The sequence below is a fragment of the Python bivittatus genome, unplaced genomic scaffold, assembly GCF_059951505.1.
Source record: "Python bivittatus isolate LINGU-HERP-01145 unplaced genomic scaffold, Pbiv_v1 ctg000080_np1212, whole genome shotgun sequence".
NCBI classification, from domain to species: domain Eukaryota; kingdom Metazoa; phylum Chordata; class Lepidosauria; order Squamata; family Pythonidae; genus Python; species Python bivittatus.
The window spans coordinates 31344872-31359357 of NW_028277035.1; the positions used below are offsets into that span (position 1 = coordinate 31344872).

Below are 14486 nucleotides of genomic sequence, written 5' to 3' on the forward strand. Positions count from 1 at the left end.
TTGGAAGACTAACAGCAAGGCATCCAGTCTTCCAGCTGTGGTGTTTTCCAACCTCTACCGAAGGTTCCGGAGTGGGGCTTGAGGGAAAGGAAAGCCCACTTAGGAGGTTTTTTCCCCACTGTGCTCCATGTTCTGCTCAGGCACTGACAATTCTCAGCCTCTGGCACAGAGGAAGGCAGGCTCATACTGAACGGTAGTTCCTGCTTTCCATCTCCAGCACCTACGTGCAGGAAAGAAACGGGGAATGCTTGCTCCCTTCTTCCTACATCAAGTTACCTAAAGGGACCTGGTGATTTCATGGACATGTCCATGCAATTTTCTTGGCAACACAAGAAGTGGTTCACGACGGCCAAATTCTAATTTTATAACTCCCCAATTTAGCCTACAGCCCTAAAATTCCCCATAAGTGTCCCAAGTCTGGCCTGATCTGCTTAGCTTTAGCCCAGGAGTCAGAGCAAGCAGTTATGGCTCCCTCCCTTTGCGTGGATAAAAATGACCTTCCTCTACATGAGTGTCAGACAATTCCTCATGGCAGGATTTGGGGCAGTTGCTTGTTCACTTTTAAAGACAGAAAAAAGTGAAAGCTTTGAGAAGGCAGAGGTCTCCATTCCACTTCAGGCCCTGGAGCCAGCTGGGAGCCTGGAAGCTCTATTCCCCTCCCAAGCCAGATTTTCCCCATGCATGCATAGAGGTCATGGGATCTGGAACACTGCTAGAGAAGATTCGTAAGAATAGTGGAGACACTAACACCACAACTCTTTTGGATGATGGACAGAAGAGAATACGATAGGCCAGGAGGATCCAAGCAGAATGGAGACCTCTCCATCCAGGCTTCATTTATGGAAATGTGCAAACTTTTGCTAATGGGAAGCCTGAAAAAAGTTTCTTGGTGGTTTGATGGAGTGAAAGAAAGTGTGGATGAGAAAAAAATGCATAATGATCCCTGCAAAAATAAGGATGAGTGAAAGATACATTATGAGAGAAAAAGCAAGTTGCAAGAGCATAAAGAGAGTAAGGAATGGCTAAGATTTTAAAGAGGCAGAGAAAATGCACAGCAATTTTGATAAAAGTAAAACAGTTGTTTGAGAAATGGCTGAAAAGTCATAAACAAGATGCTTCCAGCAGAATGACTGGAATTAAAAATAAAATTTAGAAAATTATTTGGAATGGAACTTAAATGATGGAATGCTGGAAGAATTATTTTAGAGAGTTGCATAATAATGACAGGGATACAGTCAAAGTAGAGTTGTGCCAAGAAAAAAAATGAGAAAGAAGGAATAAATGTTCAGAAATAGTTAGGCTACGGGTGCAAAGTGATGTAACTGGCAAAACATCAGAGCACTGATACAGTTCCCTTATGGGTGGCTGCGTCACTTGTTTAACATTGGGCAAAGATGGTGTATCTGCTAACTTGCAATTGGAAGAACAAGATTAAAGGGACACATAGCAAGAGTGAATGCAAAAACTCCAGGACAATTCATTTCTTAAGTCTGCTTGGGAAGACGCTTGGCAGGATTTGGATTGATGGGGTACGAGAGAGAACAAGGAACACAACTGGAGAAGTGTGGCATGGCTTTATACCAGGCAGAGTTTAGCTTTTTCACCTGTCATTGAGACATATGTTAAGGGGGCGGGGGCTTCAGTGCCACAGTCATGCTGCCACTATGGCTTTTTTGAGTCCCCCTGCAGATGCCCCTGGTTAGGAGAAATAAATATTTGTCAAAAGAAGAAAAAATGGCATTTCTGCTCACTGTGTTGGACGGAAGTGAAAAGTAACTTGAATAAGTGGGAATGGGGTACTTAAGAAGTGTGGGTGTGGTGAAACAAGAAGAGAGTCAAGAATAAAAGGTGCTGAAAGAAAGTGGATTAAATTCTAATGCATGGGATCAGTCCATAAGAAATACGTTGAGATCGTTTGATTATATAATGCTTTATATATAATTACAATGTTTATAATATGTCTATTACATGTAATGTTTATAATTATATAATTATGATGTTTTGAACCACAAAACAAAGATATGAGTAGCGTGAGACAAAGGGGAAGGCCAAAAAATGATGGCTGGATGGAGTTCATGAGATCAAGTGTTTAAAGAATGAAAGATTATTATGTATGAATTGGCATTTGAACATGAGAGAACAAAGGATGGCTACCAAAGTCAAAAAGCGATGGAGCTGCAGAGTGAAGCATGAGGGGGTGAACAAGATGTCACTACGCTTCCTTTTCTTGATTTTTATTGCATGCCTTTCATCTCCTTGGCTTGCTATTTCTTACATCCTTTCTGTGCTATGCATAATGTTGCATAACCTGACAGGAACTTGCCTGTCATACGCACAAACTATATCCCAAAAGGGAAGGAGCAAACAGCAGCATTTGGCTAATCTCATAGCCAAAGCAAACAGCTGTAACCTATGAACTGTCACCAGTGTTGGTCTGAAGCCAAAGAAAATAATAATCAAATAGCATTCTTTCATTCTGGAGATGAAATATTGGATATTTTTTACTGGGAATAATGGCCATAAGAATGCCATTTAAAGACAAATATTTTACTTTTCAGGGATAAATGGCCATCTAGTGGCAGTTATATGGTTTCCATTCATAAGAGTCCATAGTTATGAATGAGAATCTGCCAGATTCATGACTATTGCCTCAAATCATGAGCAAGATATCTGGGTTTGATTGTCTTAGTGTTTAGGAAATATACCCACAGCTTGCCAAACATGGTTCATGGGAGAGCAGTTTCCTGCTAGCCCAGCAAATATTAATCATTTTTTTCTAGACTACCTTTCTTGTCTATAAAACAGACAATAGGATAAAACTGCATAAATTACGATGACCGTACCACTGACTGTTTTAACAGAAAATCCTATGGAAATCAGCCATCTATGATTGCCCAGTTTTTCACCATCTATCACAATTCAAGGACAAAAAGAAATCCAGCATCTGAAAGAAAAACAAACAAAATTGGATACTTTGAACTACATCTGTGTTCAGTTATACAAAGCCACTGCGGTGCAGTGGTAAAATATTGGACTGAAGACAGCTGAGATCTAGTTTTAAGCCTCTACTCACCATGGAGTTCGTCTGCCGAACTGAGTTTATCCATAAAGTTTTTGTGATGAAATGATCTTAGAAGAAGGGACTATGGGAACGGGGGGAGGGAGACTGCAAAAATCTGTGCCACCATGAGGTGGCAACAAAGAGAACCTTTAAGAAAATCCTTCGGTGTCCTCAAGTGCATTTGCCTCAGATAGTTCTGCTATCTCCCAGTAACACTTAGATACTGGCTATGTTCAGTCCTAACAAGGAATAGATTTGGTTTGGATGCAAAGATAATAAGCAACCAATTGGGAAAAGATAGAGGGATTTTATTAAATCAAACAGAATAGTAGCCACAGATCATTAGATCAGAATAACAAAGATCATTTTATGGCCCTTCTGCCTGTCAGAAACTCAAGGGTGATGGTGGATGGACCTCTAAAGCCAGCATGAAAGGAGTACTTTCTCAGGATCCTTCTGCACTGAGTTTTATCCTAAATTAAGCAATAAGAAATAAGCTAAGAAAGATATTACTAAACAGCAAGAAGAGATATTAGGTTATTATACTTAGGTCCTCATCCTAACTTCCTGCTTTCAAGATTCTGCTTTTCAACCCAAGTGGTTCCTCCTGCTGTTGGGTACTTCCTGCCTATCACATCTCCACTTAGCCCCCCGTCTCGTTTTGGTTTTTCAATCCTTGTTCCCCAGCCTTTACCACCTTTGTTTTCTCTCCTGCCCCCCCCCCCCAACAACATGGAGCTTCCTCCATTGTTTGTTTTATTTCACTTATTTCTAAAAGGAGTTAGTTACTGTGTAGCTAAAAACTTTCAAAGCTCTGCCAAGCGATAAAAAACGTAGAACGACACCGCCAATGAAAACAACAGGGAAAAGCAGGGGAGACAAGAAATGTAGTAAGGATAAAACTACTTAGCAAGAATAGTACAGTAATCAGAGTGGTGCAGAAGAGGTATCTGAAGAAGCGCCAGACAGATCTTTTTGGAGAACAGAGTCAAGGGCCGATACTGAAAATCTCCTGAGAAACAGTCCCAAGGGTGATCAGGGCAAAGCTCTTGGGGGTCTGTGTCTTCAGGGAGGAATATGACGGAAGAGGCATGACTTTGGGGACTGTGACCCTAAACCATGACGGGCTTTCTAAATCCACACAAATTTTTCTGTTAAAACTCTGTGGCCTGAATGACTCACTCCACAGAAATAAAGAAATCATTTTTTTTATCTTTTAAAAAATCCATCATCACTTGGATAAATATTGTTTTAAACCTTTGCAAAATATACCCTTTCTTGCTGCATCATTTTCTAGCACTGGAAAGCTAGAGCTACAGAAATATTACATATGCACATACAAACACACACTGTGTTTTATTGGCTATTAATGTTTAAAGAATAACCACATTTATTTACCCCAATTAAAATAGATATCAAAACAATCTTAAAAATGAACACATATAATAAAATCCTCTACTAAGCCCCATATTCCAAGGAAAATAATTTATCTTGGTAGCTAGGAAAATGTAGCAGCTACCTCAGGTTTTGCTATATATATTGTAACCTTACAAATAATTCTCCTCAAGCAGGTCCATAATACATAAAATCAACAATACAATTTAAAAAAGAAAGAAAGAAACCAGCTTCTTATACTAATAAACACTTTAGTTCCAAAAACAGCAAGTCTCTCTAGCTGCCTCATTTACACTACGATATTTTTCTCTTTCAGAAAGCTTCATACTCAGAAAAGTTCAGGGAAATGATGTCTTGCAGAAAATAAACAAAACCCAAGTAAGAGTTGTCATGTTTATAGTAGGAGATGCCTGGCTATGATTTTTCTTTTATAGATGCTCTCTTGTGTTATTCTACTGTTACGGTTTACTAGTTTAAGAGTATCCAGGAAAACAAGCAAACGCACCAGCTGCTTCTGGAAAGGAAATGTTAAAATAAACCTTGAGGAGGGTAAACATGATTTGGTCTCATCAAGCCGCTAAGTATGAGCATTAATTAATTTGTCCTCACTATATACTACAAGGAGCGGCAAAGGATATTTGATGTCATGCTTGATTAAATGCTTGCTTGATGGCAACATGTTCCCTAAATGTGGAAAAGATGGCACTGTACTTGTGCACACAGTAAATGTGCCTAATTTGATGAGTCTGTATTTAAGATTTAGTCCTCCCCGGTTAATCCATTTGGAGCAGCCATGCTGGGCACTAAAATAGCATCTTTCTCTTGGATGTCCATGTAGGGCTGTAAAATGATGTGCACCTGCTGCAATTTCAGAGAGATGTTTGGAAAACAAATCTACTATTTACCAGCACAGGACCGAGGGAAACATTCCCAATCAAGGGAAAGCAAGGCCCTGGCTCACACGCGTGCGTTACAATGTCAGCTCTTGTGGAGTCTGCAAATTCTGCCAGGAGCCAACAGGAGGGAATCACGTTCCGACGGCGCACAAGTGTTCTGTGGGCCCGCTTTGAATGTGACCGTTCGCAAGTCTTTCTCATCCCTGGAGGCCCACGCTTCTATGCCCCGGCCGTTTAGCAGTGGAGGGCAGCATTTCATAAGGAAGCCCAGGTGCACACTTTGGAGCACTTTAATAAATGCTCACTGATATCATCAGATGGGAAAGGAACGAGGAGGACAAATAATAAGCGAGCACCCGGGAAGGAACGTCCTTATTTGTTGCAACAGCACTGGAGTTCTTCGTTCCGTCGCTTACTCGCTCTCTGTTTCAGGGAAGAAAAAAATAGGCAAAGGTTATCAACAGCAGAAGTATGTTAGGGAAGCCTGCCAGTGGCTATGTTTGGAACTGTACTAATCCTGAAATGAAAATCAGCAGCCTTTCGCCGCTCTTCGGACAAAGCAACTGCCAGCGTTCCTCATGCAGACAGATCGCCTGCAAGAGTCGGGGGAGGGCGTGAAGAGGGCTCTCAAGTGGGATTAGTCCCGACTTCCCTTGAGAGGCGAGGAAGGAAGGAATTAGGCCTGTGGGAAGGAACACCAGAGCAATCCCTTATATCGGTCCTATTTCTGCTTTTCTTTATTTTGGCTGTTAGTCCCCCAGAGTCTTTTCAGAGTCAGTGGAATTATAAATACTATGAAATAGAAGAGTCAGTCAGACAGACACTGCAATACAAGGCAGATGCTTTGCAGCTTAATAACATGGCACAGCTGGAAACACCAGTCCAGAGAGTGGCATGAAGGATTTCTCCATGTGTCAAGGAGCTGCATGTCCTCTTTTCTTTTGGGGATGCCATTTCATTTCACCCCCAGCCCTGCACTCAGGCGTGGGAAGAGAAGTCAGATGCCTGCATATTTCACAGCCCTTCTTAGGAGGCACATTAGGATGACTGAGGAGCTGAAAAGCTATGGGGAAATAACTTGCACCAATATGGAGAAGTTCTTCTGTACAATCTCCCATTCATGACAAAGGAGCTGAGGCAAGGAATACTGTCAGCGGATTGGGGTCATAGCACTGGAGGGTTTTCTTGCCACTGATTTCAGCCAGAGAAGCTAGGTGGTTTTTCCCTCCTTTATAAGTTAATGTATCCAAAACAATAATGGAATGATGAGTACTATTTCCTTGAATGATGTTTTAAGATAACCCAGGCTGTCAGATTTGTAGCAAACATGGAGTCACTGAGAAATAAGAGGGAAGTATTATCAAGTATCCATAATGAGAGCCAGTCTGGTGTCGTGGTTAAGGCAGCAGGCTAGAACCCAGGACACTGTGAATTCTAGCCCTGTCTAAGGCACAAAGCCAGCAGGGTGACCTTGGGCCAGTCACTCTCTCTCAGCCCTAGGAAGCAGGCAATGGCAACCCACTTCCAAAATCTTGTCAAGAAAACTGCAGGGGCTTGTCCAGGCAGTCACCAGGAGTCAACACTGACTTGAAGGCACAAAAAAATAAAAATAAATCCATAAAGAGGCAAAACTAATGTACCAAATATCCTTTTGTATATGCATGTCTTTTTATACAGTTCAACTTTTAACTAAATTAATGTGTTATTTATATTTTTAACTGTTTTTGAGGTTTTATTTTAATTGTGAACTGCCCAGAGTCACCCTTTGGGGGAGATGGGTGGCATATGAATGAATGAATGAATGAATGAATGAATGAATGAATGAATGAATGAATGAATGAATGAATAGGAAGGAAGGAAGGAAGGAAGGAAGGAAGGAAGGAAGGAAGGAAGGAAGGAAGGAAGGAAGGAAGGAAGGAAGGAAGGAAGGTTGTAGTCTTCCCTGATGGCAGTTTCTTTTCCTTGTAATCTTGGCTCGCTGAAGGCAGGAAATTGGAATGCCAAATCAAAAGCCCACATTTCCCTCCAATCTGATGCACCTGATATTTCTCACAGAAATAAGGCTGACATTCTTGGATCCAAACAGAAACCACACAGTTGGAGGCCAATACCTTTGGGAAGAAAAAAAAAATTAATATAATTTTTATTAAGAATTTTTATTACAATAGTAAAAACTAATACAAACTAAACTTAGGGAAAGAGAATGGAAAAAAGTATAAAAAGGGCAGGAAAAAAGAAAAAGAAAGAAGAAACAGAAAAGAAAGAATATAGTAAAGAAAAAGAAAAGAAATATATAAAGAAGTGACTTCCAACCTTCATCACAAGCATAAACAAATTTAGTAACTCTTCATCCCTTATAAAGTTACAGGCAGATATCTCTTCATCACATATCACATCCTTTATGCTATAAGCAAATCCATAAAACATCAACTTTTCAATCCTGGTGTCAGCAAAAACTCCATAAAGGGATGCTAGAACTTTGCAAAAAAAAAAAAAAGTCTTATTTTAACCTTGATCAAATAAATTAACTTTATATTTTTTCCTCTTACTTCTAGCATTCTTAATCTTTAATTCAATCTAATATTGTTGTAGGATTTTATTTATATTTATTTATATTTCAAATTTATCACCACCCATCTCACTGTGGAGTGACTCTGGGCAGTTTACAGTAAAAATAGAATTGATTTTATTAATTAATATTTATCTATTGACTAAAATAGATAAATATTAATTAATTAAAATATGTTAAAAACACACTTCCTTTATAATACTTCCAAGAGGCAGATGTTAATCAGGTGTTAATAAACTCAGGGCACATCGTCAAGGTGCCAGCCATCCTCAGGGATGATCGTATCTTTCCTTGCCCCAGGCAAGTTGGCAGAGCTAAGTCTTCAATTCCCTCTGAAAAATTGGGAGGGTAGGGGCCCGCCTTACTTCTGGGGGGAGAGTATTCCATATGGTGGGGCCAATGGCAGAGAAGGCTCTCCTCCTAGGACCCGCCAGTCAACATTCTCTCACTGACAGGATCTGCATCATGCCTTCTCTGCTGGACCAGGTGGGACAGGTCGATGTAATGGAGGTGAGATGGTCCCTCAGGTAACCTGGACCCATGCCATGCATGGCTTTAAAGATGATAACCAACACCTTGAACTGGACCTGGAAACAAACTGGAACCCAATGCAGCTCCCACAGCAAATATGTTAGGTGCGCCCTCCTTGGTGGTTACCCGCGTGGCCACATTTTGAACCAGCTGTAGCTTCCAGATATTCTTCAAGGGTAGCCCCGCATAGAGCACACTGCAATAGTCTAAACAAGAGATGACCAGGGCATGAGTGACAGATCGGAGGGACTCCCGATCCAGGAAGGGGCGTAACTGGAGCACAGCACGAAGTTGTGCAAAGGCCCTCCTGGCCACGACTGCCATCTGCTCCTCGAGCAGGAGTCATGAGTCCAGGAGGACCCCCAGATTATGCACCGGGTCTGTCTGGGGCAGTGCAACCCCATGAAGAGCCAAAAATGGTACAGATACAGAGGGGCCTCCAATCCACAGCCACTCAGTCTTACCAGGGTTCAGCTGAAGCCTGTTGTTCCCCATCCAGACCCCTACAGCCTCCAGGCACCACGAAAGGGTGGTCATAGCATCACTCAAATCACACAGGATGGAGATGTATAATTGAGTATCATCTGCGGACTGATGATACCTCAACCCATGGTGGCTGATGATCTCACCCAGTGGTTTCATGTAGATGTCAAACAGGAGCAGCAAAAGTACCAAACCCTGCGGTACCCTACAACAGAGGAGCTGCGGGCCAGACCTCTCACTCCCAATCAACACTGATTGGTACCGACCTTGGAGGAAGGAAGTGAACCAGCACAAAATTGTGCCGCTGTAATGGATGGCATGAGCGGGGAAGATTCTGGAATGGAACTAGACTGATGTCAGGTTCAGCCCAAGAACAGCAATGGGGCAATCCAGTCCAGTCCAGTTCCTTTATTAGCTCGCACCTAATAGACAAAATCTCGCCAGACTAAGCCTATGCTAAAGCTGTAGTGGCTATAACCCGTGAAACTCTAGGGAGGGGCCAGCCTCATCCTCTTCATCTTCCCACACTCTTGCTGCGGGCTGAGGAGGCGCTTGCCCTGGAATGTCTCTCCCCCCTCCTGACAACCTTGAAGTTCCATTCCAGAATCTTCCCCACTCATGCCATCCATTACATCCACCCACGCCCAACTCCCTAAGTCAGCCCAAAAGGATATCATGGTCAATGGTATCGAAAGCCTCTGAGAGGTCAAGAAGAGCAAGGATGGATGCACTACCCCCATCCCGCTCCCACCAGAGATCATCCATGAGTGCGACCAATGCTGTTTCCGTCCCATATCCAGGCCTGAAACGTGACTGGAAAGGGTCCAGATAATCTGTTTCATCCAGTATCCTCTGGAGCTGCAATGCCACCACCTTCTCAACCACCTTCCCTAAAAAGGGGAGGTGGGAGACTGGATGAAAATTGTCCAGTACGGTGGGATCCAGGAATGGTTTCTTGAGGAGGGGATACACCAGCGTCTCTTTAAAGGTGACCGGGAACACCCCTTCCCTCAAGGATGAATTCACCATCACCTGGACCCACCTACACTGATCGCCTTGACCAGCCAGGAGCGGCATGGGTCTAGTTGACAAGTGGCGACATTAACAGTCCGAAGGACCCTGTCCACTTCCTCAGGTCCAATAGGATCAAACTGTTCCCAGATAACAGGGTAAATCCATACCCTGGGCATCTCCATAGGCCATGCCCCATGCTTGGAATCCAACTGGGAATGGATCCGAGCGATTTTATCCTCCAGATGCCCAGAAAACTCCTCTGCACGGCCCTGTAAATAGGCCATCGGGTCCTCCTTTCCCAAAAGGGATCGGGTGATCTTAAACAGGGCTGCTGGGCGGCATTCTGCAGATGCAATAAGAGCGGAGAAATAATGACATTTTGCCACTCTTACCGCCACAAGGTAAGCTTTAATAGTGGCTATAGCCTGTGTTTGGTTGGATTCGGTCCTTGTTTTCCTCCAGCGGTGCTCTAGACATCTCTTAATCCTTTTCAAGACCCTCAACTCCTCCGTAAACCACAGGGAGTGTCGGGCTCAATGGAACAAGAGTGGTCGCACAGGCGTAATCTTGTCCAAGGCCTCAGCCACCTTCCTATTCCAAACAGTGGCCAAGGCCTCCGCTGGACCATGCAGCAGATCCTCGGGTATAACCCCCAACTCCCTTTGGAACCCAATTGGGTCCATCAGTCACCGGGGGCGGACCAGTTGAATAGGTCTTGCCTCCCTGCAGAGGGGGGTAGCATAAAAGAATCTCAAGGTCACCAGGGCATGATCTGACCATGACAATGGAGACAGATGTAACTGCCCCTTTGGATCATTTTGCCACAGCTCTAACAAGAAAACCAAGTCCAGGGTGAGACTGCTGTCCCAAGTCAGGTTGCGAATAATCTGGGACAGACCCACAGCCACCATGGTGGCCATGAACTCCCGGGCTGCCTCTGAGGCACGTCCCAGGGATGGCAAATTGAAGTCCCCCAGAACCATAAGTCTGGGGAACTCCACTGCCAGCCCCAAGACGGCCTCCAGGAACTCAGGCTGGGAGGTTGCTACGCAACAGAGAGGCTGGCACAGCAGCAACAATCCCAGCTGTTCTCGTGAACCCAGCTTCAGGAACAGGGTCTCACAACCAGCCACTTGTGGAGCAGCACCCCTGAACGCCAATAGAGATTCCTGGATGACAACCGCTACCCCTCCTCCCCTGCCCTGGCATCTCAGCTGGTGCCAAACCATAAACCCAGCTGGGCACATTTCCAAAAAGGGCACCCCACCTTCAGAGCCCAGCCAGATCTCAGTGATACATGCCAGGTCAGCCCGCTCCTCAGTGATCAATTCACATATAAGGGGGGCCTTGTTCTTAACTGACCTGGTGGTTAAGAAGCAGCAGCTGAAAGCTAGGGACTCTGCAAGTCTGCTGTCCAGGGCCTGGGTCTGAGTCCAGAGGCCTGGAACACGCCACTGGTAGTAAACACTGGGGGCGTCTTCCCCAAGAGCGGCCTGCCCTCTGACTCCCATCATAACACCCCCTCCCCATCCCCACCTGAATAGTATGGCCTGCCCTAAACCCCCCAGGGCCTCCAATTCCTCCCAATTCTGGGCCTCTGGCTTCCCTAGATAGAGGACCCTCTATCCAAACATACAATAACAATCACCCAGTAAATTAAATCAGTCAATCGGGGGGGGGTGCTCCCTGGCACTCCAGCTCCCACTCTCGGTGCTGTAGAAGCCTTACCTCTCAACCCCTTTACACACCATGCCCCCCCACACCGACTTCTCTCACTGGTCGGTAGGGAACAACACTCACACACTCACCCACACATTCCCGCATCCACCCGTGGACTCCCTCCCTGTCTCTCACCCTAGGAGGGAGACTCAGCTAACATCTACTGGAGGGACCCCAACACTCAGTCTGGAATCGAACCCACCAGCTTCCAAGTCCTTCAGGTACCCCCAGGGGGCCAGAGCCACTGTTCAGGTGTCAGATGCCAAGCCAGTTGCTAGGGCGATGTCTAGGCCTCAGTCCTTCATCACTGGTCCCACTCAGGTCACTCCAGCTGCAACTCGGGTCACTGCTAGTGCTCTAGTACCAGTCCAGCCAATTTTCAGGCCCCGAGCAGTGGTCCGGCCTCAAGCCCAGCTGAGTTCTAGGTCGTCGCAGTCCAGATCTCTCTTTGGGCCGTGTACTCTCTGCATCATCCGGCACAACCACAGAGCTCCGCCCAGTCCTCATCACGCTCCAGCTAACCTCCACCGAGCTCTGCCAACCTCCAAGTGTCTGGGACCAACACATCAAGCACCCCCAAAGATCCCAGACTAGAGCAAAAGTTCTTCTCTGTAGCCCGGGCCTCTCCTTGAGCACCACTCGCCTTACACGCCGCTCGCCCTGCTGAGAGAGTTTTGATTTCTCTTCAATTCTTCTTTATCCCATCACACAAATTTCTTCAAGGCGTTAAAAAGCCTCTTTTGTAGATCCAATAAGAAAACATTTTCTTGGTCATTCTCTTGGTTTATCATTTGTATTTCCTTTTCATTTTTAAAACGTCAGCCAGTTTCTTTTGTATATCCAGTAAAGAGTCCTTTTCCAAATCATTCTCTTGGCCTATCATTTGTAGTTCTACTTTTGGTACTTTCTCTGTCTTGTCAGATAAAATTTGTTCCACATCTGCCATTCCTTCATTAACATCTTCTAGACATAGTTTATCCATAGAAGAAGACATCATTACAGATAGTGTTGATGCTGTAGTTACTAATTTCTGGCTCCATTCTTCAAAGATCTCCTTTAATGTTTCCGATGTTATAATGTTTTGTGTTATTTTGTAAGTCCCATCATTAACTGACATCAAGAACAGGCTTGTATTTTTTTTCCTTTTGCTTAGAATCTTTAGTCCCCTTTAGTGTCCAGTTTCTAAAATCATAAAGTAACTTATCTTTATTATGACTTACAATAGCCAGGCTAGCCAAAATAAGTCTGTTTCTCATAAGAAGCTATTTATTTTTTATAGTTAATTCCAAAATCTTATAGTAAAAGTCAATATCAATGGAGGCGAATATGTGTAACTCAGGGTTGAACTGTGGCGTCCTTGGGGTTCTCCGAGCTTGGTTCTTTTCTTGCAAACGTTTCATTACCCGGCTAGGCACTGAAGATGTTACCTAGCCGGGTAATGAAACGTTTGCAAGAAAAGAACCAAGCTCAGAGAACCCCAAGGACTCCAAAAGTCAATATTCCAAATTTATCTGGACCCTTAATCCATTTACAACTTTCTTAGATCAAAATCTTATTTAGCTTTTTGCTGTTTATTTCAAACTCTTTAAGTTCTTAAGCTTATAATTAATTTTTATTTTGTTCAGAGTTGAAGATAAACTCATCCGATGAAGGCTTTTCAAACTTGTCATTATGAAGGTCTTTAATAGCTTTAAGATGGTTAATAGGCAATTTCTGAAAGTGATTAGAGGTTTGCAAACTTAGTGTCCTTTAAAAGGCTCTGCAGTTGCAAGCAAGATGACTGATCCTTTCATCTCCCAGCACTCAGACCTGCAGAAAACCACTGTCCTGCAGTCTCCTCATGAGGAACAGCCATCTGGAGCACATGTGGGTGATTTCTCATCCTCTCCTTATCTGGAGAGGTTCCAAGGAACCAGTCTACTCACCAGTTCCTCGGTCTTTGCCAGGATCATCGGCTCCGCTTTCACAGAAACATCTTCAGTTTGCCATATCTCCCCCAGAGGTCTGGAAGAAAAAGTATTTGAAAGTGGTCCATAGGAAGGATCAGGAGGAGATCTACTGAAATGGGGCCTAACGCAAAGTGAACCCATAGACTAGGAAATGAAGTGAAACATTTTGTGGCATTTTCTTCTCTAATTACAAACCTGAATGTTCAAGTACTACAAAACATTCAGGTACCAAGCCGAAAAACTGTTAGTAGTGCAATATATTACAGCAGGGAAAGGCTAAGAAAAATCCTTTCGAGGCCCAGCATGACTACACATCAATAACATTTACATTTTTTAAAAAATCAGCATTGACTCCAGTATTGATAACTCAGCAAAAGATCACCATAAAAAAAGGAAGCAGGTACTGTTGTTGAAAGAGCATCATTGTTCCTTGTACAATGATTTTGAATGATGACATAAAGGGGAGCCAGCGATGCTTTTGTTTTGAAAGGGTGAGTTATGCTGCTGCCATTTAACAGGGAAACAAACATTCCAAAAAGATTGAGGTTAAAAGAGTGTTTGTGCAGACTGGCCAATTAGCAGTTTCACACTTGAGGGGGAAATTGTTGGATCAATAAAATAGAATTTTCCCTGAAAGGCAGTCAAGTTAAGTGACAAAACAATACATGTGTATAATGTGGCAACTCCTGCCAAAAAGATACACAAGATAACGGCTTTCAAACCTCCCTCAGCAAATCCATCAGGCCATAAATGAGGCACTTACCCAAATGTACCCAAGCAATTCATTATCCCTTGTTAAGAGCTCTCCAGCACACATTCCTCCCAACTGCTGGAGTTTCAGGAGAAGAAAAGGAGGATAAAAAGCCACC

The 14486-nt window shown here is 43.7% G+C and overlaps 1 protein-coding gene and 1 pseudogene across 8 annotated transcripts in view; both read right to left on the reverse strand.

Moving 5' to 3' along the window:
* Nucleotides 1-3787: 3787 nt before the first annotated feature.
* The window catches only part of LOC112542311 (uncharacterized), a 50510-nt gene continuing 39811 nt past the window's right edge, over nt 3788-14486 (reverse strand). For all 8 annotated transcript variants that reach the window (XR_015794772.1, XR_015794774.1, XR_015794773.1 and 5 more), the window contains 4 exons: nt 13594-13672; nt 11871-12850; nt 7392-7463; nt 3788-5775 (listed from right to left, as the gene is read on the reverse strand). Coding sequence is in view for 1 of the 8 variants with exons in the window: in XM_088133758.1 (XP_087989884.1) it covers nt 12827-12850; nt 13594-13672 (103 nt within the window). In the remaining 7 variants the exon portion in view is untranslated. The remainder of the gene's footprint in view (nt 5776-7391; nt 7464-11870; nt 12851-13593; nt 13673-14486) is intronic.
* On the reverse strand, nt 7488-11860 carry LOC148216656 (uncharacterized; annotated as a pseudogene).